Here is a 22488-nt window from a genome sequence, read left to right as displayed (position 1 = left end):
TTCTTCCAAAGAAGATAGAAGTGTAAATTTTCAATGTGAACTTTACAAACTTTTCAATGTTGCCAACATATTCAAAATACAATTTTTTAACACTAGCCTGGCCAAACACAGGTTTTTAGGTATGTGAAAGTCAGCACCCTCAGATTTTCAGTGTTTTTATGTTTAACTATTTTTCACTTCACACTGTTTTCCAAACTAATATCAACCTTGGAGGAGAGTCCATTGAGAAATTTTGAGGCTAAGATTTCGGAAGGAAAAAACAGTTGCAATACTAGCTTTGTATCTCTGCTATATTTCTTACCAGCTGTGTGACTTCAGGAAAGTTGCTTAACCAGTCTGTGCCTCAATTCCATGTCTGTAAAATGAGGCTAATCATATTGGCCATGGTAAACGTCAAATTTCAATAACTTATTTAAAAGTGTATTATATACTTTCAACTATAATATTAATGTGCCTGAGCCCTTTTAAATGGAACCTTTTGATAAAACATGGGGTGATTTTGATACAATTCCCTGCTCCTAATGTCACTGCCCCAATTGTGAATCATTGTGTTTGTTGCTATAATTATTAAGAAAAAAATGAATTGTTAATTTTAAAAACATTTGCTAACTTCAGTGTGTGTTCATAGTATCCTGAAAGTGTTTAAGTTATTATAGTAATATGGGCTGGCCTGTATAATTATACACTTAATTCTTGGTTCTACTATTACAAAAGAAAAATCAGTAACTTCAGTACTGGTTTAATCTAGAGTTTCATTCCCTACAGCATCTGGGCCCATTTTTAGTGAAAGATAGAGGGCTTTGGATCTTTGCTACATTCCCTTTCTCCATACTTTCGAGAATCCAATCTGAGTTCTTCCTCATCTCCAGTCCTCACCTAGACAGACCAAGTCCACCTGGCCACCTCTACCTGTCCCTAAAGGGAGTGTCTGAGAAGGAGGCTTTTTTCTTTAAAGTAAGGCCATTGTCCTGCTGGGCACTTGACCTCCTTGCTTCAACAAAGAAGAGCTGTAGGAAGTAGCAGAGGTGAACTGAGGAAGGAAATTAATAGGTTTTGGAGTTAAAGAAAAAATTTAGGCCTTAAAATAATAATAAGATGCTAAACTTGCCCTAAATTGTGGAAACTGAAACCACAAGTAGACATCTTATCTGATGTCTGAGGACTTCTTAGCTTGTCCGCATCCTCAGGAAACAAGAGTAACCCTCTTGCTTAGTTACATTCCTACTTATCCTTGATGGTTGGGGGGTGGGTTGTTGAGAGAATATTTCACTGGAGAACAAATGAGCAACTGTCATGGTTGTGGGGAAAGGTTAGTTTTAATTTTAAGTCAGAGTAAGAAAGGAGGCGGAAGTGTGGCCTCCTTCCCTGTGTTGCAGTTTGAGTGACCAGTGATGCCCAACCACTCTCCAGGGTTGGCTGAGGCCTTCTGCCCCCAAACACAACCACCAGGCTCTTTCAGGGCCAGGGAATGGCCTTTTCCTCCCTTCTAGGACAACACATTAGAAGCACTTACATTTTCTGCTGACAGCTGCTTAGAAAGAACATTACCCTTTCCACTTGTTTACTCTGTGATTTGGGAACTTTTTACATAGATCTCTGGTTATGAGTGTGAAAGTGTAACTGCCATGTAAGAATTTACTCAAAGCCCTGGGTTCAAGAACCCCCGTGTTCTTGGGCTCTACATTCTTAGTAAACAAAACTTCCTATTGAAGTAGGTCAAGTAGAGGTTTTTGAGGGTTTTTGTGGTATTCTAGAAATCACACTGCTTTCACTGGATCACTTTGATTACAGGATACTCTTCCTGTGAGCTTTACCATGTCAACTTATCATCACTGTTCTGAACAAAACGATTATGTGCATTTTTTTAGACTGGAGACAAATCATACAAAAGAAAGAGAAGATAAAGGAGTCGTTGCTTTTCCTAAAAAGATATCCAAACATTAAAAGTTCCATACTTTGATGTGTAATTTGTGAAATACAAACTATTATCACAGTTTCATTTTTAGCCATAATCTTAGACTTCTTAGATTGCTATCTGTAAGTGTACACACATCATGAAAAGTATTCTATCAGAGTCACACCAGTCCTGGAATAAAACACTTTAAGATTTCTCTATTCCTTGAAAAATACCAAATTAAACTATTCATGAAACAGTCATATTTTCACTGAATCATTAAAAAGTTTAAATATATCGAACTTGAATTTTAATCATCTTTGATCTCTACTTATCATCTGATGAAAGTAGACTTATTATTCAATAAAAGGCCCTGAAAAGTTGTCTTTAACATTGCTACTCAGTCTTATTAGTGACACAATAGGCCGGTCTGTGCACTCTTTGGGTAAGGAATTGTGAAGAGATCTTTGCCAGAAGTATTGTCTTTCTTTTCATTTTAAATTCTCCTCATTATCATTTTATTAATCAAACCAATCAAGCCATGAAATACACTTTACTTAGTGGTTAGTATGCACCAAAAATGTGTTAAACGATAGCAATTCAGAGAAGAGGGGATCACAGACTCTGCTGTCAAGAAGCCCTCAGTTGAAAACGATCCTTGGCTAAACTTTGAATTAATAAGAAACATGGCTTGTGAATAGTAAGGGACCCAGTAGGAGGGGAGATATGTGATGGGCAGGAGAGAGCAGCGTATTCTCTTGTATCTGGCTGTACAGCAGGTTTTTACCCATGGACATTTAATAACCCAGCAGGTAAAGAATCTGCTTGCAATGCAAGAGATACAGGAGATGAGGGTTCAATCCCTGGATTGGGAAGATACCTGGAGAAGGAAATGACAGCCTATTCCAGTATTCTTGCCCAGGAATCCCACAGACAGAGGAACCTGGAGGGCTACAGTCCAATCGGGTTGCAAAGGGTCCAACATGACTAAGCGACTAAGCACACACAATGGAATCTAAAAACAATTTGGTCTTATTTTATATCTATATTCACATTCCCATCTTTACATAGCTTCATATTAACAAATAGCATGTTTATTTGCACATAAGTGTTTAATCTATTTGCTCTTTTACAAAGTTAATTAGCTACCAGAAATAACCCTGAGTATTCACTTCAAAGAAAATGCTGTGGAATAACATAGCCCAAAAGACTGACAGTTGTCTTTTATGATGGCCAAATCAAAGATACTCTGAAAGTAGAGGGAAAAAATAACTTTAGCACAAATCACTGAAGGACCCCAAGTCAGTCAGTATCCAAAATGATTTAAATTTATGTTTCTACACCTACCTCCTTTAAGGCTCAAGTAAAACTTAAAGATTTATTTTATCTTACTTGGAGTCCAATTTCTCCCCCACTGCAGTTTGATGATACAACTCATCAAAATGTTTTAAAGCACTTTAGTATGTTCTTACTGTCTGAAAATACGTTTTTAAATCATTAAATCAAATTGCATTCATGTAGAATGTTTTTATTTAACATTTTGGACCAACAAAAAAGAAATACCCATCATTTCTGTAATCTTATAATCTTAGTACTAGCAGACTCCATCTTTAATAATTTGGAATATGTCTTTCTCGTTTCAGTCTCTTTCTCTGTGTGTGTGTCTCTGCCTCTTTTCTCTGTTTCTCTGTCTCTCTCTCTCTCTTGCTACCCCTTTATCTCTCTGTCTCTCAAATGAAACCACTATACTATACTATTTTGTAACTTATTTTTTCATTTTATCATATGGCTCTTACTTATTTAATTAAACATATTTTGAGTTGCTTCCAAGGCCAGATACTTATATTGTCTTCAATAACTTTGTTTTTGGTTGTATTTCAAGAATGTATTTTGGGAAATTAAGCTGGTTTCCAATTCTTCCATTATTATGAACAACACTTTAAGAGGCAAACCCTTTTAGCCAAATATTTTTGTGTATCTATGAACATTTTAGTAAGGATGCTAAAATTTAGCCAAATATTTTTGTGTATCTATGAACATTTTAGTAAGGATGCTAAAATTTTCCTAGATGTAAAATTGCTCGGTTGCAAGATATTACTCCTGCTTTACAGATTATGATAAAGGTTGTTCCAATTTGCATTTCCACCAGCAGTGTGTTAGAGGATTTCCTTGAGTCCATTTCAACACTATGGATGACCATTTTTCAAAAACCTTGCCAATTTGATAGTTTTCAATGACATCTATTATTGGTTCAGTTTGTAATGAAGATAAATTTTTTCCATATATGTATTTCTTATTTTATAAGTATTATTCTTGGTAGATGATTTATAGATGAAGTACAGGAATATATCTATGTTTAAGCTAAATCTTTGGGTATAATTTCAGGTGCATAAATGTCTGTATTTTTATTTGTTCTGAGGCCCCATACTTTCATTTTTCTTCTTTCCTTAACAGGAAAGAATTATTGGTTTATTTTTTGGTTTGTTTAATTTTTATTTTATAGCTGATTAACAATGTTGTATTAGTTTCATCCTTTCATTTTTCATATCATTTTTTGAGTAATCAGTTTCCCAGGCAGTATTGCACAAGTAGGCACAAGCTGAGAGAGCCACCCCTAAAAAGTGAGCATATGGTAAATGCTTAGTATTTCCATACTTCTTTTTTGATCTTGATTCTTGGTAATTTATTACTGGATGATGTATCTGAAAATTCCAGATGCTGTTCTATACTTGTTGGGGTTTCATAGGCTTTAGAGGCTCCAAGGGCTCCAACAGAACTCTCTCATCTTTTCTCATCTCTTGGGTTTTGTTTTCCCCTGTGCTGGCTTCATTGTTAAATAGACTGTTTCACTATGACAGCAAGATGGCCATCAACAGCCCATAGCTTACATGACACTCAGAGACAGTAAATTAAGGCAGGGAGAAAGCACATCTTCTACAGTAGCCTCAGAAAAAGTTCCTTGGATAATTCTGATTGGTTCGTCTTGGGTCACGGGTTCATTCCCAATGGAAATACTCGATCAGGCAGACTAGGTCAAGGGCACAGTTCTGTGTGTCAAGGCACACCCCTTGGCACAGGGTTGGAGTGGGGATGAGGTTAGGAATGAGGAAGATGTCAGTACTTAAAAGGAAGGATGGTGGCAGTCAAAAATTAATAATATTCATCAAAATTTGGCCATTCAGAGAAAGAGTTGAAGGCATGGGAGAAGAGAGAAAAAGAAACTAGAAATAGAATTCTGTGAATGCCTAAAAAATTTTAATCTTTCTTTACTGTAGTGAAATGTACTTTTTAAAAGATTCTTAAGTGTACAGTTCTGTGAATGCCAGTGATGTATATACACATTGACCTCATTGTGCAACCATCACCCCCATCCATTTCCAGTACTTTTTTCATCTTGCAAAACCGAAACTCTGTACCCAATACAACAACCCTTCATTTCTCCCAACTCCTCAACCCTTGGCCACCACCATTCTACTTTCAGTCTCTGTGAGTTCAACTGTTCTAGACATCTCCTATAAATAGAGTCATATAGTGTTTATCCTTTTGTGGCTGGCTTATTTTATTTAGCATAATGTCTTCGAGGTTCATCTATGTTGTAGCAAGGGTCAGAATTTCCTTTCTTTTAAAGGTTGAGTATGTATGTATGACTATCAAACTTTTTTTTCTTTCTGGCCTCACCCTGAGGCATGTGGGATCTTAGTTCCCTGACCCAGGATCAAACCTGCTCCCCTTACATTGGAATGCTAGAGTAGAGGGTAAACATGGAGAGCACTTTCACAACAGCCAAAAGGCGGAGAGATTTCAAGGTTCAGTTCAATTCAGTTCAGTCGCTCAGTCGTGTCCGACTCTTTGCAACCCCATGAATCGCAGCATGTCAGGCCTCCCTGTCCATCACCAAATCCTGGAGTTCACTCAAACTCATATCCATCGAGTCGGTGATGCCATCCAGCCATCTCATGCTCTGCTGTCCCCTTCTCCTCCTGCCCCCAATCCCTCCCAGCATCAGAGTCTTTTCCAATGAGTCAACTCTTCACATGAGGTGGCCAAAGTATTGGAGTTTCAGCTTTAGCATCAGTCCTTCCAATGAACACCCATGACTGATCTCCTTTAGAATGGACTGGTTGGATTTCAAGGTGGGAAAGACCAAAATAGCAAATTCTGCAGATTCAAGCTCAATGATGACCATAAAGAAATCATGGGATTTGTGGATTAGAAAGTCATTGATGACCTTAACAACAGTGGTTTTTTGGTGGAATTGTGGGTCTGAATCTTGATTGTTTGGGGTTCAAAAGTATATGGGAACTGAGGAAAAAGACCAGTATCAGTTCAGTTCAGTTCTATTCAGTCGCTCAGAATGGACTTTAAAAAAGAAAAAAGCTATTGTGAAAAGGAGAAAGATATACTGACAGCTGAGGGAAGAGAATTCGGGGCGGAATTCTTTTGGATGGGAGGAACTTGATCACCTTAGTATCCCCAAAGAGGGAATATAGCAAAGTATGTGAAGGAAAGCAGCAACGTTTCAGGGCAAAATGGGCTGAAATGTGAGCTGGAAGGGGTGGAATGGGGCAAGTGCCGATTGACCTGGTTTTCCAAATAAAATGGAATGATTATCAGCTAACTATAAAAAACCTTGATGTTTCTGTGGTGGCTCCTAAGTGATATATTTTGTTGCAGATCCACCAGATGTACCTGACAAAGTAACCTGTGTCATTTATGAATATTCAGGCAACATGACTTGTACCTGGAACGCTGGGAGGCCCACCTACATGGACACAAAGTATGTGGTGTACGTGAAGAGGTAGGTTCCCTCCTCAGTCTGTCCTGAGCAATTCCACTCCAGTTCAGCCAGTGCTGTGCCTCCAGCAGGGATCCAAGAAATCTGCCTCAAATGTTAAATGCATCTTTACTATCCCCAACTCCCTAATGTTGATCCAGGAATCCACCAAAACACTTTTCAGGCCATTGATATTTTCACCCTGTGAGGTAATATGTTCCATAATCTTTATGCTGTTTTTACTCATTGGAGGTGACTGGGCAAGGACCTAATCTGATACAGCACAGTTTTAAAAGGATCTTTGCTTGAATCTCAGCTCTCTTCTCCTTCTAGGCTTTAGGCACTTAAACTCTCCAAATTGTCATTTCTTTATCTTTAAAATAGGCTTGAAAATAGAACCTAATGGATAGGTTAATTCTGTTTAAGTGGAATTTGACTTTTAAAGTGTGAATCACCATGCCAGGTCCATCAGTACAGTTCAGTCGCTCAGTCGTGTCTGACTCTGCGACCCCATGTACTGCAGCATGCCAGGCTTCCCTGTCCATCACCAACTGCCAGAACTTGCTCAAACTCATGTCTATTGAGTTGGTGATGCCATCCAACCATCTCATCCTCTGTCTTCCCCTTCTCCTCCTGCCTTCAATCTTTCCCAGCATCAGGGTCTTTTGCAATGAGTCAGTTCTTTGCATCAGGTTGCCAAAGTATTTGAGTTTCTGCTTCAGCATCAGTCCTTCCAATGAGTATTCAAGACTGATTTCCTTTAGGATGGACTGGTTGGATCTCCTTGCAGTGAAAGAGACTCTCGAGAGTCTTCTCCAACACCACAGTTCAAAAGCATCAATTCTCTGGCATTCAGCTTTCTTTATAGTCCAACTCTCACATCCATATTCCACATATGGAAAAACCGTACCTTTGACTTTGTCAGCAAAGTAATACCAGATCCAGAGTTAGCACTAAATTCATGGAAGATAGCATTAATAATGAATCCCAAATCTTAAATTTGGTGTCTATATATACCAACCATCTTCCCTGGCTTGGGAGCTATCAGGACACAGGACTTTCAGCTTTAAAACTGAAATCAATAATTGAATGAAAGTAATAAACTCTGGGAAGTGGTGATGGACAGGGAGGCCTGGCGTGCTGTGATTCATGAGGTCACAAAGAGTCGGACACGACTGAGTGACTGAACTGAACTTGTGTACAATGTCACGAACCTCTATCCATAGTTCTTCAGGCACTCTGTCTACCATATCTAATCCCTCGACTCTATTTATCACCTCTACTGTATAACCATAAGGGATTTGATTTAGGTCATATTTAAATGGTCTAGGGATTTTCCCTACTTTCTTCAATTTAAGCCTGAATTTTGCCATAAGGAACTGATGATATGAGCCTGATGATATGACAGTCAGCTCCTGGTCTTGTTTTTACAGACTGTATAGAGTTTCTCCATCTTCAGCTATAAATAATATAATTAGTCTGATTCCAGTATTGACCGTTAGGTGATGTCCATGTGTAGAGTTATCTCTTGTGTTGTTGGAAGAGGGTGTTTGCTATGACCAGTGTGTTCTCTTGGCAAAACTCTGCTAGCCTTTGCCCTGCTTCATTTTGTACTCCAAGGCCAAACTTGCCTATTACTTCAGGTATCTTTTGACTTGTTACTTTTGCATTACAGGCCCCTATGATGAAAAGGACATCTCTTTTTGGTGTTAGTTCCAGAAGGTCTTGTAGGCCTTCATATAACCATTCAACTTCAGCTTCTTTGGTATTAGTGCTTGGGGCATAGACTTGGATTACTGTGATGTTGAATGGTTTGCCTTGCAAATGAACTGAGATCATTCTGTTGTTTTTGAGACTGCATCCAAATACTGCATTTTGAACTCTTTTGTTGACTATGAGGGCTACTCCATTTCTCCTAAGGTGTTCTTGCTCACAGTAGTAGAAATAATTGTCATCTGAATTAAATTTGCCATTCCTGTTGATTTTAGTTCACTGATTCCTAAAATGTCGGTGTTCACTCTTGTCATCTCCTGCTTGACCATGTCCAATTTACCTTGATTCATGGATCTAAAATTTCAACTCTTATGCAATATCGTTTTTTACAGCATCGGATTTCACTTTCACCACCAGACACGTGCACAACTGAGCATGGTTTCCGCTTTGGTCCAATCTCTTCATTCTTTCTGGAGCTACTTTTCTGCCCTTCCTCAGTAGCATATTGGGCACCTACTGACCTGGCAGGCTCATCTTCCTATACCATACCTTTTTGCTTTATCGTACTGTTCATATGTTCTCAAGGCAAGAACACTGGAGTGGTTTGCTATTCCCTACTCCAGTGGGCCAGGTTTTGTCAGAACTCTTCACTATGACCTGTCTGTCTTACATGGCCCTCCGTTGCATGGCTCATTGCTTCAATGAGTTACGCAAGCCCCTTTGCCACAACAAGGCTGTGATCCATGAAGGTGAGGTCATATGCTAAGTCAGTTTAAACTTTTGAGGAACTGCCACACTGTTTTTTTTAATTGAAGTATAGCTTATTTATAATATTTTGTTAGTTTCAGGTGTACCACATAATGATTCAATATTTTTATAGGTCATACTCCATTTAAAGTCATTACAAAATAATCACTATATTTCCCTATGCTATACAACATATTTTGATGTCTATTTATGTTATAGATAATAGTTTGTATCTTAATCTCATACCCCTATCTTGCCCCTTCCCTCTCTCCTCTCCCCACTGGTAACCACTAGTTTGATTTCTATATCTGTGAGTCTATCTCTTTTTTTGTCATATACATTTGTTTTAGATTCTGCATATAAATGAAAATAGAGATTTCTCTTTGTCTGACTTATTTCACTGAGCATAATACTCTCTAGGTCCAACCACACTGTTACAAATAGCATAATTTCATTCTTTTTTATGTCTGAATAATATTCCATTGTATATATATGGACATCAGGATGCATGTCTCTTTTTGAATGAGTGTTTTCATTTTCTTTCAATATATATTCAGCAGTGGAATTCCTGAATGATGTTAGTTTTAGTGTTTTGAGGAAACTCCATACTGTTTTCTATAATGGCTACACCAATTTTCAATCCCACCAACAGTATACTAAGGTTTCCTTTTACTCATATCCTTGCCAACATTTGTTACTTGTAGAGTTTTTGGTAATAACCATTCTGACAGGTGTGATATATCATTGGTATTTGGTGGAAGGGAGAGCTGTTGGGCTTTTTTGATCTTGCCATGTAGCTTTTGGGGTTTTAGTTCTCTGTGCTGGGATCGAACCCAGGCCCTTAGCAGAGACTGTGGATTCCTAACCAAGGAATCACCACAGGGCATTCCCTGTCATTATTGTTTTGAATTGCATTTCTCTAATTATTAGCATTGGGCTTCCCAGGTGGCTCCGTGGTAAAGAATCTGCCTGCCAATGCAGGAGATGCAATCTCGATCCCTGGGTTAGGAAGACCCCTTGAAGGAAATGGCAACCCACTCTGGTATTCTTGCCTGGGAAATCCACTGGACAGAAGAGCCTGGTGGGCTACAGTTCATGAGATCGCAGAGTCAGACACGACTTAGCGACTGAGCATGCACACAATGACTAGCAATGTTGAGCATTTACTCATGTGCCTGTTGATTACTTGTATATCTTCTCTGGAAAAATGTCTATTCAGGTCTTCTGCCCATTTTTATACTGCCATACAGTTTTCTAAAGAAGTCACATCAGGGGAGTTCAGGATGGGGGACATATGTGCACCCATGGCTCATTCATGTAGACGTATAGCAAAAACCCCTACAACATTGGAAAGTAATTATACTCCAATTAAAATAAATTAGTTAATTAAAAAAATTATTTTAAAAAAGAAGCCACACCGTTACATTCCCATCTAGGATTCCAACCTCCCCACATTCTTGTCAATATTTGCTATTATCTTGTTGATTATTGTCACCATAGTGAGTATAGTTACTTCTCTCAAATCTTGCTAATATGCCTTCTCAGATTCCTAGCAATGAGACTGTGTGGTAAACTTGAAATAGACATAACACAATTTGAAAAAATGTGTTTCTTAAAAAACACTTGTCAACCACCCATAATTTCCTATATAGTATCATTAAAATGTTCTCACAATTTTATAAGACTATTATATATCTCTTTAAAAGCCATTAATGCATTGCCAATTATATATGTCTAAATTATTTATACATGGTGGTTTTTGAGGGACATGTCTACTTTATCAAGTGAGGGTTTACTTACAGTAGTTATGAGGACTGAAATTGTTCTCGGTACTCAAGAAGTCACTTTGAAGGTCTAAAGACTAGGTTTATTAAAGAGTAAAATGTCAGAAATATCCATTGGAAAGAGCAGAAGCTTTAGACTTCAATGTTTGATTTCCAGTTCGCAGACTTATCAGTTAGAAGACTTTAATGGTACAAATATCTGAAAACCCAAGTGCAATGACCCAAACAGACAAGGCTTTATTTATATCAAGTCATTGGTGGTAGGCAGTGCAGAGCTAGTGTGTTAATTCAATTGTACTCCAAGGACCCAGGCTCTTTCTATCTTTCTTCTTTGCAGTCTTTAGAGCATTGACCCTAGTCCTTGGATGCTGCACATCTAGGCTTCTCATCCAAGTTTCAGGCAGGAAAGTAGTGAAGGGAAAAGGAAATTCTCCCACTGACTTCTACTTGCATCTCATCGGCCAGAATTGAATTACACATCTGCTCTATCTGGATGGGAACCCAGGAGAGGAGTACGGTGGATGCTGTTCAGTAATCTAACAGTCTCTGCCACAGTTGCTAGCTGAGTGACCTTGGAAAATTTGTTTAGCTTTGCTAAACCCTAGCCTCCTGAGAAATGAGTATAGGTAATACAAAACTAAGTATTATAAAACTTGTAAGAAAGAAAATTATAAGAAAAGGCTCACAAATAGGAAATACTTAGAAATTGACAAAAAGATGATGTTAGAGTGTTAGAACATTACAGTGAAACTCAAGACTGACTCTCTAGACTTTTTTGATTCATTCTAAAATCAAAACCTGACTGATTTGGGAGAGAAGATGAATGTAAAGCCATAAAAATGATCATTTACAGGCTATCGTAAGCAATAACTTTATTTACTTTCTTTTCAAGTAACAATAACTTTAGACAGATGACTATCTAGAAGGAATGTCAAATGTGGTCTAATAAGTAAGACTAATTTTCAAGCTGGTGTACATACATCAATAGTAAAGTCACTCATTTTAAAGTCATTCAAACTAGAAACATAAACTCAATGTGGGCAAGAATTTTTGCTTGCTTTGTTTGCTGCTATATTTCTTTAGCCTGGGATGAGGCCTGGCATCTAGAAAATGCTCAATAAACATGTGTCAAGTGATCATTCTCATAACTAGAAGTGGACATTTCCTGTATCCTCCCTTCGCAATCAAGTTGAATAATAATAACACAAGGTCCTATATATGAAAAAGATATTTTTTTCACTGTCTGTTCTGAAACGGAGAGTAAATTATAGCCAAGCTTAGGCAAATCTAACCCAAATTCTAAATAAATTGAGCCCCGATCAGTGGAGTTTTATTGTATCTTAAAAAGGACATAAAGGATGTGAAGTGATAGCATAAAAATGAATATGCTGCTACTGCTGCTGCTAAGTCGCTTCAGTCGTGCCCGTCTCTGTGTGACCCCATAGACGACAGCTCACCAGGCTCCCCCATCCCTGGGATTCTCCAGGCAAGAACACTGGAGCGGGTTGCCATTTTCTTCTCCAATGCATGAAAGTGAAAAGTGAAAGTGAAGTTGCTCAGTCGTGTCCGACTCCTAGCGACCCCATGGACTGCAGCCTACCAGGCTCCTCCATCCATGGAATTTTCCAGGCAAGAGTATTAGAGTGGGTTGCCATTATATTCCTCTAGCAAATTCAAAGAATGAGCTCCTGTAACCACATACAAGTTGGAAAAGAAAACAGACATCTGTTCATCTTACAATTAATTAAAAACACATCCATGAACTGAAAAAAATTACAGAAATCCATTTCTAACTAATGATTAAGACCTTTCCCCCCTAGGAAAAAGATGACTTATAATGAATTTTCTGGTTGAGGTAGTATCAGATTTAAAAAGGTTCTTCTTTTTAATACCCTGAGAACTCAGAACCCTGAGTTCTCAGGGTATTTTCTACTTTGGCAGTTGCATAGATATCAGCACTTGCAAAGTTTCACTTCCAACTCCTGTGGTTCTATTTTCCAGTAAAATCATGTACAGAGAGAGGCATTTCACCTCAGCCCACCTACTTGTTTCCACAGTGGCAGAAAGATGGCATTCGCTCCATGGGAGCACTGGGGCCATCAGGGCCCCCAGATGGTGTGGGGTTGAAGTTGTAAAGCAGAGGAATTGTGTCTATGTTGTTTCAAGAATCTTCTTTCTGCACAGGACTTCTGTGGTGACCCCACAAACATGACCTTTCACATACCCTTCTCAACCCCTTTGTATTTTGCTAAGTATTGCACCAATGGGTGGTGACAGGAAAAAAAAAAAATCAAACAAACAAACAAAAAACCCTCTGCTATTAAGCATCTACTGTTGTAGCCACCCGTTCAGGGAAACAAACTCACTCAGAAGGACAGTGCAGATAGCGGAGTGCAGTTTATTACACCGGCAGGCCCAAGGCAGAGTCTCCTCTTAGCCAAGGACCCCGACCATTTTTTGTGAAAACCTTATATACCCTAAGTGTACTTGCTCAAACCCACCTCTCCAAATTCCTAGAAACTAGTCTGGACAAGGTAAAAGAGAGATACGATCAAAGTTAGCCCATGGTTCATGTGTCACAAGACTAGATAAACATTGGACATTTATCAATAGGATTGTGGTCATATCCTGATAAACATAATGCAATTTACGACTTTGTTCTGTTACAGAGATAATTAGCATATTCTTTTAGGCAACGGGGAGTCCAAGTACAAGTCCTGAGGCTCTTTTATCCGGGGGTCTGATTTTCCATTGGTATGCCATTTCTATAGACGCCAGGCACAAAGTTCAGAGTCCTTTGGGAGGGTGACCATCCGTGTAGCCTGATGTTCACAGCCTGGCCTAAGATGGAGTCCAGCTCTGTCTGTTTCCTCCTTCCCTGCTTACTGTTGTCCTGTTACCCTCAACAGCTTCATGTAAATACGTTCTTTCTTTATCATGGAAGCTCTTGCAATATCTGTCATGGTACTCAGTAAATACTTGTTGAATGAAAATGAGTGCGTGATGGCCCTTCATTCTATTTTATTCAAGTCAATTTAACAAATACTTATTTAGAATTTCATGCCTTCTTGGAACTATGTTAAATGCTAGAAAACTTTTAAAAAATAGACAACATCTCTGTGCATGACAAGTTTATAAACTATTTAGAAAAACACCAATAGTATATTTTCAGGTACCACGCAAGACCAATAGGGTCTTTTAGTTTTAATAAGACCCCTAAAATCAATTGCTACTCTTCTACTTCATAAGACCTGCTTGCTTTTGCCACATGTTTCTCTCCATATTCATATTCATAATAGCCAGACAGAGTTCGTAGATATAATTCCAAATATATTTAAGGCTGTGATGTTATATTTCTACTGAGTTCTTTTGGGACTTAAAAATCAGTTCATATATTAAAATCCATCTGCTCACTGGTTCTACATCAGTGCTTGGAGAGCTAATTGTGGCTGGGGACAAATACAAATTTACTGACTGATATTACTTTATATTCAGGATCGCTCACTTCAGCTGAGCCCAGATAGCTACCCAGTAGTCCTGTGGCACTTCACTGGTCAAGTCATTCCCCCACTAACCAGGCAATTATTTTGTTACTGTTTCATCTCTGGTTTCCAACATCTTCTCCCCCTTCTTCCTCTCTGTTGATGACTAACTTCCTATTTCATTGAGAAAATAAGCGTAATGAGAAATACCACGACCTCCCTCACCTGCTGATACACTGGCATCTGTACCCCACACTTGGTCTTCCCTTCTATTACTGTGGATGAGCGACCACTGCCCTGAGGCCAGCTCTCACCTATAGACTAGATCTTTCTCTGTCTGCCTGCTAGAGGACAAAGCTCCAACAATATTCCTTCCTTTCTTCTGTATCATCACCTTTTCTATCTTTACTGGATCTCCTCATCAGCTTTCAAAATGCTGTAGCGTCTGCCTTCCCTAGGCACCCCCTTCCACTAATTTATTTTTCTGCTCCTTCATATGGTAAACTCTTCAAAAAGAGCTGTTCATACTTTCCACTTCTGCTGCTGCTGCTAAGTCGCTTCAGTCGTGTCTGACTCTCTGCAGCCCCATGGACGGCAGCCCAGCAGGCTCCTCCGTCCCTGGGATTTTCCAGGCAAGAGCACTGGAGTGGGTGCCAGTGCCTTCTCCTTTCCACCTCTACTTCCTCTCTTTCCATCCTCGCTTTAATCTTGCCAAGCTTTTGCCCTCCACTTCCAGGTCTGATCAGTGTTGCTAATGACGTCCCCATTGCCAGATGTAGCAGTTTATCCTCAATTCCGACCTTCCTTTTGAGGAAGGGTAGATTTACTATCCAGAGAAGGCAATGGCACCCCATTCCAGTACTCTTGCCTGGAAAATCCCATGGACGGAGGAGCCTGGCAGGCTGCAGTCCATGGGGTCGCTAAGAGTCAGACACGACTGAGCGACTTCACTTTCACTTTTCACTTTCATGCATTGGAGAAGACAATGACAACCCACTCCAGTGTTCTTGCCTGGAGAATCCCAGAGACGGGGGAGCCTGGTGGGCTGCCGTCTATGGGGTTGCACAGAGTCGGACACGACTGAAGTGACACAGCAGCAGCAGCAGCAGCAGATTTACTATCAAGAACATTTAACTTAACTTTTTACTTACTTCTTTGATCTTCCAGGACAGCACTCCCTTTTGGTTCTTCCTGGATGCTTTTTCTCAGTTTCTTTTGCCAATTCTCCTTTATGCTAGTAAAGTAATATCAATACCCTCAGATAGGCAGATCACACCACCCTTCTTGCAGAAAGTAAAGAGGAACTAAAGAGCCTCTTAATGAAAGTGTAAGAGGAGAGTGAAAAAGTTGGCTTAAAGCTCAACATTCAGAAAACGAAGATCATGGCATCCGGTCCCATCACTTCATGGCAAATAGATGGGGAAACAGTGGCTGACTTTATTTTTTTGGTGGCTCCAAAATCACTGCAGATGGTGATTGCAGCCATGAAATTAAAAGACACTTACTCCTTGGAAGGAAAGTTACGACCAATCTAGACAGCATATTAAAAAGCAGAAACATTACTTTGTCAACAAAGGTCCGTTTAGTCAAGGCTATGGTTTTTCCAATAGTCATGTATGGATGTGAGAGTTGGACTATAAAGAAAGCTGAATGCCAAAGAATTGATGCTTTTGAACTGTGGTATTGGAGAATACTCTTGAGAGTCCCTTGGACTGCAAGGAGATCCAACCGGTCCATCCTAAAGGAGATCAGTCCTGGCTGTTCATTGGAAGGACTGATGTTGAAGCTGAAACTCCAATACTTTGGCCACTTGATGAGAAGAGCTGACTCATTTGCAAAGACCCTGATGCTGGGAAAGATTGAGGGCAGGAGGAGAAGGGGATGACAGAGGATGAGATGGTTGGATGGCATCATCAACTCAACAGACATGGGTTTGGGTGGACTCCAGGAGTTGGTGGTGGACAGGGAAGTCTGGCGTGCTGTGGTTCATGGGGTCGCAAATAGTCAGACACGACTGAGTGACTGAACTAAACTGAATAGTGATCCAGAGCTCTGTCCTAGGACGTCTTACTATATTTATCTACATTCATTATCTAAAAGATCTCAACAAAATTTATGGTATAAAACGCCCTAATCTGTATCTCCAGTCCATATTTCCATATCTCTCTTGAATTGCAGCCAAATTTTACCTAACTTCATACTCAGTGTTTCCTCTTAATGTCCAAAAGCTAATATTTTTAAAACCAAATACTAAGTTCCCTCTCCTCAGACTCACGTTCCCTATCTCAGTAAATAACAACTCCATCCTTTGCAATATTCAAATTAAAATCACTGGAGTCCTCCTGGATTTCTTTCTACTATGCCCCCATTCAACTGACAGAAAAACTTATTGCACCTATCTTTAAAAAACTAACTTTTCAATGTCTCGTCCAAGCCACGTCATCTCTCACCTGGGTTAGTAAACGGGTGCTCTAGCCTCCGCCTTTGCCCTGCTACAGTCTATTATTCTCAAATAGTCAGAGTAATCCTTTTCACACACACATCTCAGATGTCACTCCTCTGTTCAGTCTCCCGTTTCGCTCAGAGATCCTTCCACGGCTCTAGTGACGTTACAGTGCCTTATAAATCTCCTCTCATCTAGGACTCTCTGATCTCATCCCTTCCCATCTCCTTCAGTCTATCAAACCTTAATGACCTCCTTACTGTTCTTGAACAGGACAGACAAGGACGTGCCTCAGGACCTTTGCACATCACCTACAATGTGCTTCCACCGGAAAGGCATAATTCTTGATTCTGTTCTGCTCCAGTACTACCTTCTCAGATTCTCAGACATGTCTTCCCTTATCTTCCTCCCTAAAAAGATCCCCCCTCACCCTTAATCCTAGCATTTCCTAACCCCCTTCCTTTTTCCCTCTGAATGTTTATCAACACAAGACATATTATATATGTATTTGTGTGCTCTACAAAGGTTGAGACTTTACCTTTTCTGTTCATTATGGTAGCTCCAGTGTCTAAAGTAGTGCTTAGAATATAGTGGGTGTTAAATGTTAAATAACTTTTGAATGAATGATTAAAAGATACTATTTATCATTATCACCATAAATCAGCAGTGTTTACAGAAAATCTATTAACTGCAGCGACGACTAGGTGCAATGGAAACTTCAGAAAAATATAAATCATACTAATTCCCCTTCAACAAATAATCTGCTATATATATTAATTAGCACAGGAAAAACACAGAAGACGTTTTGAAACTTTGTACTATACAGTTGTATGCAAAAACTGTCCTAAAGTTTAGTCAGTCATTTTGATTGGATTTTTCATCTAAAATAGTGCTTTGTGGTCTAGGTGCTAATATGAGGGTAGACTTTAAAAGAAGAATTAAATTACCTAGTAGCTATAGTTAATGTCGGTCTGAGAATACATTTCCATTTTGACTTGTGGTCTCAATATGTGTGATGAAAGAATTAGCCACAAACCAATTAAGAACATGTATGTGGTTTTCTCTAACTGAAAAATATTCAAAGATGCCCTACTTACTACTTACACAGTTGCCATTATCTTATTTTCACATTTGAATACTTATTTAACACAAAAGTTAGCATTCCTTATTACAAAGCCTTTGCATGGAACTCCTATGCAATGCCCCTCCCCAGAGGGAGCTCACTTAGTTCAAACCATGTCCAGTGCTGACTTCCCCAAAGAGGCACAATAGGCACACCCAGGGCCTGCCATACCTTCAGAAGTCTATGAAAATGTTTAATTTCACTTGAAATCACAAGAAAAAAATGAACCATTAGGCCAAAGAAAGTGTTTTAACATGTGACATTAATATATTTACTTTTGTATCAACAGTTGTAAAACATAATTTATATATATATATATACATATAAGTGCTCATGCATGCTCAGTTGCTCATTCATGACTTTTTGTGACCCCATGGGCTGGAGCTTGCATATATATATATACACAATATATATATAAATATAAACATTATATATATATATACACAATATATATATAAATATAAACATTATATATATATATACACAATATATATATAAATATAAACATTATATATATATGAAAAACATACCTACACATATACAAACTTTTTAATCTTACTTGCAAAAGGGGTTTATGAAGGTAAAGGTGCTTAGGGCCCATGAAAGTCACACCATGACCCTGGATGGTCTTGATTATGTTTTCAAAACTGAAACAAATTTTGATTCATTTTAAAGTGAAAGTGCATTCTGTAAGCAAGCTAAAAAGACAGCATCAAAAAATTGAGGAATAATTTCTTCAACATAACTGGTGATCATAATCTTTCTCTTTTTGTTAAGTTTAGAGACAGAAGAAGAGCAAGAATATCTCACTTCAAGTTACATTAACATCTCCACTGATTCATTGCAAAAGGGAAAGAAGTATTTGGTTTGGGTCCAAGCTTCAAATGTACTGGGCACGGAAAAGTCAAAACAACTACAAATTCATCTGGACGATATAGGTAAAGAATAAAAAATTCTGTAATGTCTTTACAAATAAACAACTAATTTGCACTGACCTAATCAAATGAAGTCAAGATCTGAAAGGAGTTCCCCTAAAGGTCCCAAAAAATCATGATAAAGAAAATAAGCATTACCCATAACCCGCTGTCTGAGACAAGTCAAAGATAAGTGAGGCTGCCTTTGTTTTATATATCCTTTCAGTCTTATTTCTACACAATAGAATTGTGTCTTTTCACAATATTTATTGAGAATTTCTTATGTTCAAGCATAGTTCTCAGGGCTAGGGAAAATAAGACAGACGAAGGTACTTGCTTGCAATCTACTGGGGATGATGGAAATGAATAAGGATTATAATAAAGTCTGATGAGTTTTATGTTGTGAGAATTACAGTATACTGCTATATTACGCTATTTTTAAAGTTACGTTTTTGTTTGAAAAGTTCTACAAAAAACATAGAAAATTGTGGAGAATTATATAGACATCTTTGTGTATACTAGCCAGATTAAAATGTTAATATTTTTTGAATCAGGTATTTTAGAACTTGCCTTTTAAAAAAATTACAATATAGAATAAATATTTCTATTAATTTAATCTACAAGCTTATTTTTAATTAAAATCTTTAATTATCCCTTATTACTGTTCTCAGTTTTTCACCATCATAAATTATACTGCTATGGACAACTTTTAGGCTGAATTTTTACATAGTAGTTGTTTTTCTCCTTAAGATAAATTCCAAAAAGTAATTGCCCTTGAGCCTTTTACATCTACATTCTAATCCTAAAGCCAGAGTTCAGCCAAAGAGCACCAAGTGTGAATCCCCTTCTCGTTGCAGATTCTAGTGCCAGTTAGCCCTGTTTTTTATTATTAAAGATAATTTCAGTAGCAAACACTTATGGCACACTTCTTCAGCACTAACTGCTTTTACATACATTATCTTGTTTAATCCTTATGACAAACCTATTTTGTAGAAGATAATGTAATTTATACATGAGGAAACCAAGCATGAGGCAAGTTGAGGCTGCAGAGCTAGGAAGCTTCTAGTTCCAGGATCCTCAACTCCTAACCTGTCTTTGTTTAAAAGCACATTGCAATGTGTGTGACAACTTTCCTGCTGATTAACGATTTAGGGGATGTGGCGCCCCTCAGGATACAGCATGAGTATCCTTTGGGGACTACTGGGGTCTTCTGTTGGAACTAATATCTCGATGTCTCAACTATGATAACAGGATTGGTCTAAAAATCTATCCTTAGGCTATGAATATTGGCTTTGAAAACAAACACTGCTAACTATGGAGATGAATAGTAACTCCACTGCATTGTATATTCTTGGAGTTATAGTTCTTTGGACCATGATCTACATGTTTTTGTAAGTTTACATTTTGAGGTAGTATACAGTCATAGTATGTGCGTGCTCAGTTGCTTCAGTTGTGTCCGACTCTTTGTGACCCTATGGACCGTAGCCTGCCAGGCTCCTCCATCCATGGGATTCTCCAGGCTAGAATACTGGAGTGTCATGCCCTCCTCCAGGGTATCTGCATCCCAGGAATCAAACCCGTCTCTCTTGCATCTCCTGCATTGCAAGCAGATTCTTTACCTGCTGAGCTACCTGGGAAGCCCTAAAAACAGGTTCTCCTCAATGGCTTAATAATGGTTAAAAGCTATCACGTTCAGTATCATTTTGGCAGTATTCAATATTAGGAAATAGATTAACATTAGTAGTATTACTGCTATTATTATCATTGTTATTACAATCTTAGTGTATCTATTTGCTAAACACCTATAGTGTTCCAGGCAATTAACGTGCACATTACACTTAATTCTGGAAATAATCATATATGATACCATTATGCCCATTTTTTAGACAAAGAAAGAGATAAAATAATTTCCTCAAACCACATAGCTAGTAAGAAGGAGAGCCAGATTTCATCTCAGACTTGCTCACTTGCTGTAGTTAACCATCACCCCCGCCTTCCAAACTCTCCTCTGACTGTCACCTTCAAATCTTTTCACACTAAACCAGGGAGCCTCTTGTTTGGAGTTTCTGCACATCCACCCCCTCCTCCTCCTTTCTCAGTCTCTCAAAATGGATTCTAAGAAACTCAGATTGAAAAACACAGGTTGACAATGTAGGAGGCCCCTCCCAACAGAGCCCCTAGATTCTTACTGGATGTGCTATGTTGATTTATGGCACTTTAAGAATGAGACACTGCAAATTAGATAAATTAACTGTTCTATGAAACTGAAGCAGAGGACTCTCCTGGGAGTAATTTCCACACAACAGCTATGGGATTGGGCTTTAATTAAATTAGGGAGGTATGCTGAAAGGCAGGACTGAGTTAACAGTGTAGAAACACTGCCAAAATGACATGTGAAAGAAATGCTTAAACTTCTCTTATAGAGAAATGAGTTTCAATAAAGAAAATGCAATGCCTTCTGGCTGCCATTTTGAACAATAGTTCTCACCAGTGAATAATTATAAGTAAATACATATTGTTAGAAAGATACCAGACAACTATAATATGGTTCTTTATTTCAATTTAAGTGGAAACGAAAGATACAGCATTTATGATGGAACTGACATTAAAAAAAAAAAAAAACACCAAGTAAGATCAGATGGAAATGTTTGAAATGTAAGCAATGATAGAAAAAATTCAACATTTTGAGTCTTGTATAACAAACTAATGGTCAAGTATATATTTTATAATTACTTGACAAATATAAGCTCATGCAAACCTGAAGCCTTAGATCTCTCTTGTATTGATTTGCTCTGTGCTAAGCCTCTACCTTAACCACACTTACCGTTCTATCTGCATTTCTGATAGGACTAAGAAAAGTTTTTCTTCCTCCCCAGAATATTTCTTTCTGGAAAAAGATCTCACAATTCTTGTGTTGTTATATTTGTAGCAGGCTATACTCAGAGATGGGGCGTAATTTATAGCCTTGAGGGGGGCTTAAGTATTCGCAAATGGTTTCAGAGCCCTAGAGATCCACTTCCCTGACTCTAGAAATCTCTGAATTCTGATTCTTATTACAAGGAGCTTAAAATAGAAAAAGGAAATCAACTATGGAATTCAGATGGTAAAAGTTTAGTACTGTAAGTTCTTTAATTAGATTAATTCTACTACTATTACTTATATTCTATGCTAGGTTATGGAGAAGGAAATGGCAACCAACTCCAGTGTTCTTGCCTGGAGAATTCCATGGATAGAGAAGCCTGGTGGGCTACAGTCCATGGGGTCACAAAGAGTCACACACGACTGAGCAACTAAATCACCATGCTAGGTTAAACCCAAGGATTTTATTTTAGGTCAGTGTTACTAGAAAGCAAATCTTTAATTTTTCTGTTTTTCTATAAATAATGTATCTGTGCACATAACTTTATTATTCATTGAAAATAAAACAATAATTTTTCCCAAAGAATACTTTATAACTTAGAATAAAAGGAAAGTTATTCATAGAGAATATTAAGTTGTAATAATGGCCCCTAAAAGCACACTGATTTGTTAAATCAGTATTGGATTGGCCCAAGAGTTTGTACCATTGTACAGAAAACCCTGAATGAACTTTTTAGCCAATCCCAAAATAAATA

The 22488-nt window shown here is 38.3% G+C and overlaps 1 protein-coding gene across 1 annotated transcript in view; it reads left to right on the top strand.

Moving 5' to 3' along the window:
- The window catches only part of IL23R (interleukin 23 receptor), a 61213-nt gene that overhangs the window by 5284 nt on the left and 33441 nt on the right, over positions 1-22488 (top strand). Inside the window, exons 3-4 of the mRNA XM_068966136.1 lie at positions 6569-6692; positions 18738-18898. Coding sequence (XP_068822237.1) covers positions 6569-6692; positions 18738-18898 — 285 coding nt within the window. The remainder of the gene's footprint in view (positions 1-6568; positions 6693-18737; positions 18899-22488) is intronic.

Source organism: Capricornis sumatraensis, chromosome 2 (assembly GCF_032405125.1).
Source record: "Capricornis sumatraensis isolate serow.1 chromosome 2, serow.2, whole genome shotgun sequence".
NCBI classification, from domain to species: Eukaryota; Metazoa; Chordata; class Mammalia; order Artiodactyla; family Bovidae; genus Capricornis; species Capricornis sumatraensis.
This window is presented reverse-complemented; position numbering and strand designations above follow the sequence as displayed.